This window comes from Kogia breviceps, chromosome 3 (assembly GCF_026419965.1).
Source record: "Kogia breviceps isolate mKogBre1 chromosome 3, mKogBre1 haplotype 1, whole genome shotgun sequence".
In the NCBI taxonomy this organism is placed as follows: Eukaryota; Metazoa; Chordata; class Mammalia; order Artiodactyla; family Physeteridae; genus Kogia; species Kogia breviceps.
In genome coordinates, this window is record NC_081312.1 from 157,905,676 (window position 1) to 157,919,620 (window position 13,945).

The 13,945-nt window shown below is 40.3% G+C and overlaps 1 protein-coding gene across 6 annotated transcripts in view; it reads right to left on the minus strand.

Moving 5' to 3' along the window:
* Nucleotides 1–13,945, minus strand: part of TJP1 (tight junction protein 1) — a 257,714-nt gene that overhangs the window by 234,021 nt on the left and 9,748 nt on the right. For all 6 annotated transcript variants that reach the window (XM_067030107.1, XM_067030106.1, XM_067030109.1 and 3 more), the window contains exon 2: nt 2,617–2,749. In XM_067030107.1, coding sequence (XP_066886208.1) covers nt 2,617–2,749 — 133 coding nt within the window. The remainder of the gene's footprint in view (nt 1–2,616; nt 2,750–13,945) is intronic.

Below are 13,945 nucleotides of genomic sequence, written 5' to 3' on the forward strand. Positions count from 1 at the left end.
TTTAAAAAGTGGAGTACTCCCTTTTTTAAAAAAAAGAAGATAAAATTTTAGAAGGGGAGGGAAAGGGATTCCCCGGTGGCTCAGTGGTTAAGAACCCACCTGCCAATGCAGGGGACACGGGTTCAAGCTCTGGTCCAGGAAGATCCCACATGCCGCAGAACAACTAAGACCGTGCGCCACAACTGCTGAGCCTGCACTGTACAGCCCGTGAGCCACAACCACTGAGACCACGTTCCACAACTACCGAAGCCCGCACGCCTAGAGCCCGTGTTCCGCAACCAGAGAAGCCACCACAATGAGAATCCCGTGCACCATAATGAAGAGTAGCCCCGGCTCGCCACAACTAGAGAAAGCCTGCGCGCAGCAACGAAGACCCAACACAGCCAAAAATAAAAACAAATAAATAAAATTTTTTTTAAAAGGTAGAGGGGAAAAGTCCTTTTTCAGCCCCATACCAAAGATGCTCCATGTCCCTATATATTCTGAATATTATAGTATTATCTGACCATAGCTTATGGTAGAAAGTGGGAATAGCCAAGCTGGGAGAGTCTTCTTTTATTATTTTATTGTTCAGAAAATCAGTTTATTGCTTTGCTAAAAACGGAACATGTTCATTGTAAAAATTTCTGACAATCTAAAAATGTTCAAAGAACAAAACACTAAATTGCTGCCCCACCAACCATGACTATAAGAACCTGAGACAGAAAATGAACTCAAATTGCAAAAAACCCAAATTGACTGCAGTAATTACATTTCATTAATACATTCCCATTACTGACAAGTAGATGAACTATCAGTACATGGCCTTTCAACGCACTCTGCAGAAAGTAGAACACCAAAGTCACACACAGCACAGCTCATGCAGCTGAGCACATCCCACACCAGAACCCACAGCTCTTCCCAGGAATCCACTTTCCCTACCTCAGCTTTACCTCTCTTTGAACCTCAATGTCAAAATGTCTTCCCTCCAGAGATGCTAAAACATTTCACTTTTGAGATAAAGTCAAATAGGAAACATCATCAGAAAGAAAGAAATTAATTCTACACCTGGCTAGTGTTATTTTTTTCCTTGCTTGGACTGTACACTAACTTCAGCCAAATCAACTCTTTCATGGAATGAGACAGGAAATTTACTATCAATAATTTTTAGACATGTTCCTCACAATAAAAAGATAACTCTATTCACCAACTTTTCTTCACAGCTGAAATAATCTATTTCTATTTCTGAGAAACTGAAGACAACCTTACATGAAGTTAAGCTCTTCTTCTGTCATATTCTAGAAAAATTTTAATATCTTCTCCCACCACAATAATTCTGTTGAAGCAACATATTTTATGACATGCCAAATTAATTAGTTATCTGATTATGCTTCAGTAATGATATTTAACATCATATAAAATAACGTGATAAAATTTCAACTCCCATTTTTATGTTCTAACAAATAATTCAAATTTGTTTCTCAATTAATTCAGTGTTTCACTTTTGAAAAGCAATTTGCTTTATTTTAAGACAGACTTATACTTTCTTCCATCACTTTAAGTCTACTTAGCATGAATGTATTGTCTTTTAACCCCTTTTTTCAGTTATTGCTTAAATGTCTTCTGATAGGTCACACTTCACCTTCTTGTCTTACATGGTCAAGCATAGTTTTAAGTAAAATAATTGGGTAAAATTATTTTAATAAAAATAATTACTAAAATTTTTGAAAACTAAAAATATAGAGTATTCACAATTACTGAACTTTTGTTTTCATCAATTATAGGCAAAAGATGCAGCAGTCATATCCTCAAAAAAGACAGGCTTTACTTTCACACTTTGTTACCACCTTTTGAAACAATACTGGTCAAAGGTACTTTTATAATTCTGAATTCTTCAGCGCTCAAGGGAGAAATGAACACACCTAGTCTAAGCATCCCGAATATCCATTAATTTGCCAATGAATGCTACAACACATAAATGTGAATAAGACCTTCTTACAGCTAGGAAAATTCTAGTGTTTCCTTTATGGCATTACATTAGATCTTCCAGGACAACAAAATTAATAGGAAAGGACAGTGGGGCCTGAAAGGGCCAGTGTTCCTCTAAAAACAGGTATGAATTTACCATATACCCATGTGAAAACCTGTCACTAGGCCTGGGGAAAAAAAGATCACTAATGTTAATAACTTAGAATGAGAAGAGAACCCCATCATCAACTGAACTGGGATCGGTCCTAATAATATGAGAGCATCTCTATTTTCTGGAACTACGAGGAAGTTGGGTGTTTGGGGTTCATCAAATACTTAGGTCTGTACTTACATTGATATGTAGATTTGTGATTTTCCAAGAAATTTACATTATCCACTGAACTTAATTCAATTTGTGTTGCAGAGTTCAGGAAACATTTCTTTATTTTGGTCTTTGAACCAGAATCATCATTATGAACCGCTTATCATAAATGTATCTATGTATATCGGTTAAGAAAGTTATGCTGGTTGGTAACCTGTTGGATAAACCAGTTTTTACCAAAAAATGCTTACCACAAAATAAGCCTGTTGCATTTTTACGAAAATATTTAAAAATCAAATTTTTCATATTCTTTGAAAAGGAAGAAAAGCGTTAAACAATCCACTTACAGTGAGTTCACAGAAATCAATGCTATCAAGGCTTTTGCTTCTGTGTAGTCTCCCTTTAATTCGTCTTAGAGAAGGTTTTCCTTGGCTGACACTAGAAGTAGCACCATTAGGATTTTCAGAGGATGGTGTTACCCTGCAAGAAGAGGAAAATTCTTAAGAAAACAGGTTTATAGGTGAATACTTTTCTCAAGTATGAGGTAAGCATTTACTTGAGAATAGCTTTGGAGATGTCATACTCCTTTTTCAACCAAAAAGCTAAGAATCACAGTGGAGCTACATTCTACCAGATACCTTTCTAAATATTTCTTAGCAGCTTGCTAGTTTAGAAATCTTTCGTGACAGTTCAAATATTCCAACATTAAGATTCACTAAAAGTCAACTCTGTAACCATCAGAAAAGCAACCAAGACCAGACTGAAGTTTCCTAGGTAACTGAGAGGCACTGCTTCCCTCTGGGTGGTTATTTATCTAGTGCTCAGCCTGGTGCCTGGCACACCAGTGCACGGCAGCCATCACTGTCCACAACCACAGAAACTGTTCAGTACGATTCTGTTAAGCATGAAAATAGCCTTTAAAAATTTAAGCATGAGATGTAGCATGGACTTGAGGACATGGGGAGGGGAGGAAGGGTAAGCTGGGATGAAGTAAGAGAGTAGCACTGACATATATATACTACCAAATGTAAAATAGATAACTAGTGGGAAGCAGCTGCATAGCACAGGGAGATCAGCTCAGTGCTTTGTGACCAGCTAGAGGGGTAGGATAGAGAGGATGGGAGGGAGACGCAAGGGGGAGGGGATATGGAGATGTATGTATACATATAGCCGCTTCACTTTGTTATACAGCAGAAACTAACACAACATTGTAAAGCAATTATACTCCAATAAAGATGTTAAAAAAAATTTAAGCATGACAGTCGACACTTAATTCAGTATTACTATGGAACCAAGAAAATTCAGATAAGAAGAAAAGGCAAACAAACTAAGCCATCTACAGAACGCACCCTGGGCAACGTGTTCACACATACACACGCACACTCCAGACTGCCACGTGTCCTCTCATTTCTGTGCCACTGCTGGTGGCAGCCTTGGAACAAGGTGCCTTGGGAACCTGGGAGGACACTGCTCAGTGGATTAAGGTTTTAGAGATAATAAAGATTATAAAGTAATGAGGCTGATTTGTAAGTGTGGTTGTGTCGTTTGTGAAAAATATAATCCTTATTTTATGATCAGATCTCCTATTGTAATACATTCCATGTTCATATATTTATCAACCTTCACGACCTATTTAATCTTTGGTATTTAAAGTGTTGTCTGAGGGACTTCCCTGGTGGTGCTGTGGTTAAGAATCCGCCTGCCAATGCAGGGGACACCAGTTCTATCTCTGCTCTGGGAAGATCCCACATGCCGCGGAGCAACAAAGCCCATGCACCACAACTACTGCGCCTGTGCTCTAGAGCCCACGAGCCATAACTAGAGGCCACGTGCCACAACTACTGAAGCCCGCACACCTAGAGCCGGTGCTACGCAACAATCGAGGCCACTGCAGTGAGAAACACACGCACCGCAACGAAGAGTGACCCCACTCACTGCAACGAGAGAAGGCCTGCGCGCAGCAACGAAGACCCAACACAACCAAAAATAAATAAATAAATAAAATAAATATATTTTAAAATAAAATGTTGTCTGAATGGGATAAAGGTCTCTTGTTGCTTGAAAAGGACACACAGGATGGACTACTAGCAAAATTAATTTGACAACAATAAATAAGATAGAAGTAAATACCATAAAATAGACTAGTTTAGGTACATCTACAGCTTAAAAGTACTCCATCCATATAGTCAGAATATTTGAAGAGTACAGAAAGATACAAAAACAAGTAAAAGCCTCCCTCCTCCCCCTCATCCCAAATCCCCATCCCTCTTCCTAAGGACAATCATTGACAACAGTTCCTTGTATAACCTTGCAGACAAATGCTCATGTTTATCTATGTATGTGTTAATCTCCTTTTGAAACTTTTAAGGCAAGGCACCAAATTGTTTATATTGTCCTGCATCTTGTATTTTTCACTTAATTACCTATCTTGACACTCTTCCCATAATAACCCATACAGATCTATTTCATTCTTTTTTTTTTTTTTTTTTTTTTTGGTATGCGGGCCTCTCACTGTTGTGGCCTCTCCTGTTGCGGAGCACAGGCTCCGGATGCGCAGGCTCAGTGGCCATGGCTCACGGGCCCAGTCGCTCCGCGGCATGTGGGATCTTCCCGGACCGGGGCACAAACCCGTATCCCCTGCATCGGCAGGTGGACTCTCAACCACTGCCCCACCAGGGATGCCCTCATTCTTTTTTAATGGCTAACCACTATTCCATAGCATAGGTGTACGGCAATTTATTCAATCATTTCCCTATGATGGGCATTTAGTTTAGTTTTCAAACATTTGCTATCAAACCACAAAGCAATGAACACCTTTTTTTGACAGCATCTTTGGGTACAAATGCAGTATTTACTTAGGAAAAGTTACTAGAAGTTGCTAAGTATTGCCTTTCAAAAAGACCTTACCAACTTACACTTCCATCAACAGTATATAACAATGCCCATTTGGCAGTCCTTAAACATAAGGACAATTTTACCATTTTATCTTATTAGTTAAAACTCAACTTCTCTGTGTCCTTCATTGTATTTGTCTTGCTGAGTTGATTTCTATAAAAGAAACTAGTATCGAGCTCCCCAGCGTGAATATGGATTTCTCAGTTGATCTTTGTATATCATTAGCTTTTCCTTTATATACCTCAAATCTGTTTTATTAGATGCCTTAATGTTTGTAACTCAGATCTTCTTAGGGATCTAACCCTTTAGCATATGAAAAGTCTCTGTGCCAGTTCAAGATTTTACCCTAAATGCTATGTTGTCTGATAATGTTCTCCATCTATATTTTTACATTAAACTTTTCCTGGCTTATCTTTTTCTATGCTTGTATTTTCCACCTTTCCAAGTGTCTGTCTGTCTCTCTCTTTTTAGCTGTACCTTTAACTCCTGGTAAACAACATGTAGCTGTATTCCTTTTCTTTTTTTCCTTTTTTTACTCAATCTGAAAATCAGTATTTTTTGAGAGAAGCATAATCCATTCAAAGTACTCTTTACTCATATGTTTAGATTCATTCCTACCATCTTTGTTTTATGGTTTGTGTTTTTAAAAATTTAAATACTTTGTTCTTTTTTTCTGCCTTTTCAGTATGATTGAGTTTTCTTTGCCCCGCCAGCCCGCAACTCTTCCCCCCTTCCAATTAGCCTGAAAGTTGTACATTTTATAATGGCAACTCTAACTCTAGCTAACTATATATGCATACATTCATGTACTTATATGTATATACACATACATGTATATGTAAATATACATACATACACATACATACATGTTTAAACTCATATTTTTCTATCAGCATCTCCGGTTCATTGGTTTTCTTACCTCCTCTTACACAAGAAATGACATTAATACATCTTCATTTTCCTTCCTTGCCAGCACCACCACATCCCTGCCAAAAGTCCAACTCCCCTCGGACATTTTTTTTTTTAATTTTTGAATTTTATTTATTTTTTTATACAGCAGGTTCTTATTACTTATCTACTTTATACATATTAGCGTATATATGTCAATCCCAATCTCCCAATTCATCCCATCACCACCACCCAACCCGCCACTTTCCCCCCTTGGTGTCCAAACATTTGTTCTCTACCTCTGTGCCTCTATTTCGGCCCTGCAAACTGGTTCATCTCTACCATTTTTCTTTTTTTTTTTTTTTTTAAATCTTTATTGGAATATAATTGCTTTACAATGGTGTGTTAGTTTCTGCTTTATAACAAAGTGAATCAGTTATACATATACATATGTTCCCATATCTCTTCCCTCTTGCATCTCCCTCCCTCCCACCCTCCCTACCCCACCCTTCTAGGTGGTCACAAATCACCAAGCTGATCTCCCTGTGCTATGCGGCTGCTTCCCACTAGCTATCTATTCTATGTTTGGTAGTGTATATATGTCCATGCCACTCTCTCACTTTGTCACAGCCAACCCTTCCCCCTCCCACATCCTCAAGTCCATTCTCTAGTAGGTCTGAGTCTCCATTCCCATCTTACCCCTAGGTTCTTCATGACCTTTTTTTTTCTTCTTAGATTCCATATATATTTGTTAGCATACGGTATTTGTTTCTCTCTTTCTGACTTACTTCACTCTGTATGACAGACTCTAGGTCCATCCACCTCACTACAAATAACTCAATTTCATTTCTTTTTATGGCTGAGTAATATTCCATTGTATATATGTGCCACATCGTCTTTTTTTTTTTTTTTTTTTTTTTGCGGTACGCGGGCCTCTCACTGTTGTGGCCTCTCCCGTTGCAGAGCACAGGCTCCAGACACGCAGGCTCAGCGGCCATGGCTCACAGGCCCAGTTGCTCCGTGACATGTGGGATCTTCCCAGACTGGGGCACGAACCCGTGTCCCCTGCATTGGCAGGCGGACTCTCAACCACTGCGCCACCAGGGAAGCCCATGTGCCACATCTTCTTCATCCATTCATCCAATGATGGACACTTAGGTTGCTTTCATCTCCTGGATATTGTAAATAGAGCTGCAATGAACATTTTGGTACATGACTCTTTTTGAATTATGGTTTTCTCAGGGTATATGCCTAGTAGTGGGGTTGCTGGGTCGTATGGTAGTTCTATTTTTAGTTTTTTAAGGAACTGTCATACTGTTCTCCATAGTGGCTGTATCAATTTACATTCCCACCAACAGTGCAAGAGGGTTCCCTTTTCTCCACACCCTCACCAGCATTTGTTGTTTGTAGATTTTCTGATGATGCCCATTCTAACTGGTGTGAGGCGATACCTCATTGTAGTTTTGATTTGCATTCTTCTAATGATTAGTGATGTTGAGCAGCTTTTCATGTGCTTCTTGGCCAACTGTAAGTCTTCTTTGGAGAAATGTCTATTTAGGTCTTCTGTCCATTTTTGGATTCAGTTGTCTGTTTTTTTAATATTGAGCTTCATTAGCTGTTTATATATTTTGGAGATTGATCCTTTGTCGGTTGATTCGTTTGCAAATATTTTCTCCCACTCTGAGGGCTGTCTTTTCATCTTGTTTGTAGTTTCCTTTGGTTTGCAAAAGCTCTTAAGTTTCATTAGGTCCCATTTGTTTAATTTTGTTTTTATTTCCATTTCTCTAGGAGGTGGATCAAAAAAGATCTTGCTGTGATTTATGTCAAACAGTGTTCTTCCTATGTTTTCCTCTAAGAGTTTTATAGTGTCCGGTCTTACATTTAGTTCTCTAAGCCATTTTGAGTTTATTTTCATGTATGGTGTTAGAGAGTGTTCTAATTTCATTCTCTTACATGTAGCTGTCCTGTTTTCCCAGCACCACATATTGAAGAGACTGTCTTTTCTCCATTGTATACGCTTACCTCCTTTGTCATAGATTAGTTGACCATAGGTGCGTGGGTTTATCTCTGGGCTTTCTATCCTGTTCTATTGATCTATATTTCTGGTTTTTGCCACTACCATATTGCCTTGATTATTGTAGCTTTGTAGTATAGTCTGAAGTCCGGGAGTCTGATTCCTCCAGCTCCGTTTTTTTCCCTCAAGACTGCTTTGGTTATTCGGGGTCTTTTGTGTCTCTATACAAATTTTAAGAGTTTTTGTTCTAGTTCTGTAAAACATGCCACTGGTAATTTGATAGGGATTGCATTGAATCTGTAGATTGCTTTGGGTAATATAGTCATTTTCACAATGTTGATTCTTCCAATCCAAGAACATGGTATATCTCTCCATCTATTTGTGTCATCTTTGATTTCTTTCGAGAGCTCCTAACTTCTCTTTCTTTTCATCCCTTTCTTTTGTAAGTCTTTAGATTACTTCTCCAGATTACTAATTTGCTTTTCAATTTTGTCAATTCAGCCATTCTTTTACTTCAATGAGTACATTTTAAATCTGTAAAGTGTCTAGTATGCTTTTTTCTTAGTAGAATGAATATTCTCTTGCATCTTTCTGAAAACCATGTTAAGCCAAAGTTTTTCCTTTTTCTTGGAAATTAGTTCCTCTGTTTGTTGAATGTGGTATTCTCTTAATACTGGCTTTTTCCAATTGTTGTGTCACTTTTAAAGTCTATTTATATTTCTATTAGAGAAGTCTATTTCCCCACAGTAGTGCTTAAGGTGGCCTGCCTTTGGCAGCTCTGGCAGAGACAAGGACACACTGCTGGGAGGTCTGTGAGGCAGCTTCTCTTCTGCATCAAGGGATGCAGTGGACATCTCAGGTTCAGCCCTGTCACCCTGGCCCTAGTGCCCACATCACTGCCTCAATGAGAAAGCAACACTGCTGTCCCCTCCGTGTCACACATCAGTGAGGATGAGGGAGTTGGGATCTGATGAACCCCACACACATCCCCTGCTCCTTCTATCCCTTGATGCTGCTTCAAGCCTCCCACCCTTAACTTAGCAGGAATCTTCTGCACATTTTCCAGACAATGGTTTCTGCAAGGTATACCTCTCAGTAGATCTGTCCCTATCTACAAACTACTTCTCAGACATTCCTGAAGAATGCTGGTCCATCGATGGTATTTTTTATTTTTACTCAGACTGTTATTATTTTCGTTGTAGCTTTTTTAATTTATATTTTTGTTATTTCATTAGGTTCCAATGAGTCCACCTTTCAAGTCATCTCCCAGAGTAAAATTTGGGTGATGCCACTTTCATTATTCTCAATACAAAGAGCAGCACCCTGTACAGTTTTGTTCTCCTCTCTGTCTGGTAAAAGATTCCATAAAAATAATGAAAAACTCTGTTCAAGAAGAGGGCATACGGTCACTAATTATTAGAGAAATGCAAATAAAAACTACAATGAGGTATCACCTCACACCGGTCAGAATGGCCATCATCTGCAAACAATAAATGCTGGAGAGGGTGTGAAGGAAAGAAACCCTGCTACATTGCTGGGATCCCTCCTACACTCTACACTAAAAACAGAACTACCATATGATCCAGCAATCCCTCTCCTGCACATATATCTGGAGAAAACCATAATTTGAAAGGATACATGCACCCCAATGTTCATAGCAGCACTATTTACAATAGCCAAGACATGGAAGCAACATAGGTGTCCATCAATAGAGGAATGAATAAAGAAAATGTGGCACAGGGACTTCCCTGGTGGGTGCAGTGGTTAAGAACCCACCTGCCAATGCAGGGGACACCGGTTCGAGCCCTGGTCCAGGAAGATCCCACGTGCCATGGAGCAACTAAGTCCATGCGCCACAACTACTGAGCCCGTGCTCTAGAGCCCGTGAGCCATAACTACTTGGCTCGTGTGCCACAACTACTGAAGCCCACCCACCTAGAGTCCATGCTCTGCAACAAGAGAAGCCACCGCAGTGAGAAGCCTGCACACCACAACGAAGAGTAGCCCCTACTCACCACAACTAGAGAAAGCCCCCGCACAGCATCGAGGACCCAATGCAACCAAAAACTAAATAAATTTATTTAAAAAAAAAATATGTTGTACATATATACAATGGAATATTACTCATCCATAAAAAAGAACAAAATAATGCCATTTGCAGCGACATGGATGGACCTAGAGATTGTCATACTGAGTGAAGTAAGTCAGAGAAAGACAGATATCATATGATATCTCTTATTGGAATCTAAAGAAATGGTACAAATGAACCTATTTACAAAACAGAAGTCCGGTCACAGATATAGAAAGCAAACTTGTGGTTACTGGGGGGAAAGCAGGGGGAGGGATAAATTGGGAGATTGGGATTGACATATACACAATACTATGTATAAAACAGATAACTAATAAGAACCTACTGTATAGCACAGGTTAGCACAATACTCTATAATGACCTATATGGGAATAGAATCTAAAAGAGTGGATATATATGTATGTATAACTGGCTCACTTTGCTGTACAGCAAAAACACAACCTTGTAAATCAACTATACTCCAATTTAAGAAAAAAAGAGAAGAGGGCACATGGGAAAGAAAAACAGAATGGTAAAACAATATACAAGGCTTAAATTTTCTTTATTTCCTCTTTCTCATTTCATGTTGATAGCACTGCTTATATGGTGTGATCATTTATAAGAAATTAACACAAATGTAATATAAACTTTTCTCCACAAAGAAAATTTTCAAAAGATTTTCCTCTCATTTGACTTAGAGAGGCATCACTATTTTCCTTTTTTCCAAACCTAAAAGCCTAAATCCTAAAGTCTGCAATAAGTATTTATATCCACCAAATTTTATAAATGACTAAAAGCCAAGAAATTTTTCAGACTTAACACAATGTAATATTAAATCCAGTAACAAAGTAAAAGAGAAAACAAAGATCCTAAATATAACTAGAAGAATGGACTCTCCCCCTCCCTACCAGGATCATAATAAAAACCTTTAATAACCAGGAGGGATGAGCTGGCATACACCTGGTGAACATCAGATCAGTACTCGCCCTACCCACAGACTCAGTGGGAGGATGGTGTCTTGTCCCAGAACTGAACCAGCTCCTAGAGAGTAATTTTAGTAACTTTAAAGCTCAGACCATATCTCTGTGAAGCTAAGAGGTCAACTGTTAAAAAGCATATGGCTCAGTCATGGTCCCCCTTTCTTTGATGGGAGATAAAGAAAAGGAATAAACAGATCCAGATAATAATGGACCAGATTATTATGCAGAAGGAGTCGAGATATAAGGGAATTTTAAATGACACTTCTCTTTTAATATTTCTTGAGAATTAATATTTGTCCTGGGGTGGAAATACATGTGTTCAAATAGTTCTCTGCTAGACATGCACAAGAATACAGAGGTGCATCTATAACTCAGGTGGGCAATACTGTCTTTGGCTACTCGTGATGTGGAGTATAAGGAGCCTCTGTCACCCCGAGGCACCACTCTCCCCCGACCTGAGGTATTCCCCCACTGAATACCTCAGACTGTGGAGATCATTCCCCAAATATTTAGGAGAACAGCCTTTGATGACAGGGAAATAAAGTTAGGAAGTGAGCTGTAAGCACTTTGGATGCTTTCCCTTGAACTCAGGAGAAATCAATACTTGGCCTACAATGAAGTTTTTCTCTTCCTAATTCTTAATTCCATTTAATCATCCCTAGGGGGTAAATGGGGAGAAAATGTCTGCCTCTCTCCACTCGCTTCATAACTTCTCTAACAGCGTCGTGTTTTTATTTGCAGCCTTGGCTGACAGGCTTAAAAGGCAGAAACCCGGGGTCCATCCTCTCATTTTGTTATAACTCAGCATATTTGGCTCACGGCCAGTTTTGACCACGGTTCACTTGGGACAAACAACTCCCAAGCTCATCTACCACACCTATTTCTAATTTCTAGTGGAAAAGAACTCAATAATAACAAAGAATTGGGCAAAAATAATGAAGATCGTAAAAACAAAGCAGTTATACAAGAACAAAACTATCAACAAAAGTAATATCTAATAATCCTTCTACAATATATTAATTCTAAAATATCAGCAACTGACAGCTACAACCAAGTCAAGATAACACTTAGGAGAGATCGAAAAGCATCCTTCTTCCAAATGAGGGGAATTCCAAAGAAGAGTGTGAGAACAGGAGCCTTGAGATACTGCTAAGTATAGCAGGGCAGCTGACTTTAAAAGGATACTGAGTACTTCTGAAGGATTCTTTAGTAGTGCTAGCAAAATGCTAATTTTTGTTTATGAGTACCAGACTTTGGAAACCTTAATAGCTCACTGAAAAGGTTCATATTAATGGTCCTTAGTTGTACTTATAAATAAAAATGTGTGTAACTGGCTACAGTTTGCTCATTAAAGAAACCAAGGAAGGACTTGGATATTGGTCCCATCCAATCAGGGAACTCTGTGAGCCGTGAATGGGCCACAGGTCACCCTGGGAGAAACAACATCCTATAAGGGACCTTCCCGTCCTTTTGTTCCTGTCTTCAGTCCGTCTCTCTTTCTGGACTGGCACATCCTCACTCAAATATGTTTTTAACCCCAAGAACTGGCATAAAACCTAAGGTGTGACTCTGGGCAAGGCAATGACCTCATCTGTAAAGTTGGGGAGATACACCCCCCTACCTCACAGAGGGAAATAGGGCCCAGCAGGGAACAAGCTCAATGAACAGCAGCTCCTTATTTCTGGAATCTGACTATTAGATGACAACTTCAACGGACGAATGGATACTGCATGGCCTTCAATAATTACTGATTCAACAGGGAGAAACAGACTTAGAAGCATGAAGAAAATGATATGACACTCTTTTTCCCTAAGAACTGTGTAAACGCTCCTGAAAGCACTCAATGCAAAAATCAAGGCTCTGGGGAGACCTTGAAGATGGCAGAGGAGTATAACCTTCCTCCCCACAAATACATCAGAAATACATCTACATGTGGAACAACTCCTCCAGAACACCTACTGAACGCTGGCAGAAGAGCTCAGACTTCCCAAGAGGCAAGAAACTACCCACGTACCTGGGTAGGGAAAAAGAAAAAAGAAAAAAGAGACAAAAGAATAGGGATGGGACCTGCACCACTGGGAGGAAGCTGTGAAGGAGGAAAGGTTTCCACACACTAGGAAGCCCCTTCACTGGTGGAGACAGGGTTGGGGGCAAACTTTGGAGCCATGGAAGAGAGCACAGCAACAGGGGTGCAGAGGGCAAAGCTGAGAGATTCCCGCACAGAGGATCGGTGCCAACCAGCACTCACCAGCCCAAGAGACTTGTCTGCTCACCCACCAGGGCAGGCGGGGACTGGGAGCTGAGGCTCTGGCTTATGAGGTCAGATCCCAGGGAGAGGACTGGGGTTGGCTGTGTGAACACAGCCTGAAGGGGGCTACTGCGCCACAGCTAGCAGGGAGGGAGTTTGGGAAAAAGTCTGGACCTGTCGAAGAGGCAAGAGACCATTGTTTCGGGGTGCGCGAGGAGAGGGGATACAGAGCACCGCCTAAATGAGCTCCAGAGATGGGTGTGAGCTGCGGCTATCAGCACGGACACCAGAGAAGGGCATAAGATGCTAAGGTTGCTGCTGCAGCCACCAAGAGGCCTGTGTACAAGCACAGGTAACTATCCACACCTCCCCTCCCGGGAGACTGTGCAGGCTGCCACTGCCAGGGTCCCGTGATCCAGGGACAACTTCCCGGGGAGAACACGGAGTGCCTCAGGCTGGTGCAACGTCACGCCAGCCTCTGCCTCCACGAAGAACAGACGCCCTCAGGCGACCTACACGCAGAGGCAGGGTCAAATCCAAAGATGAACCCCAGAAGCTGGGCAAACGAAGAGAAAGGGAAATT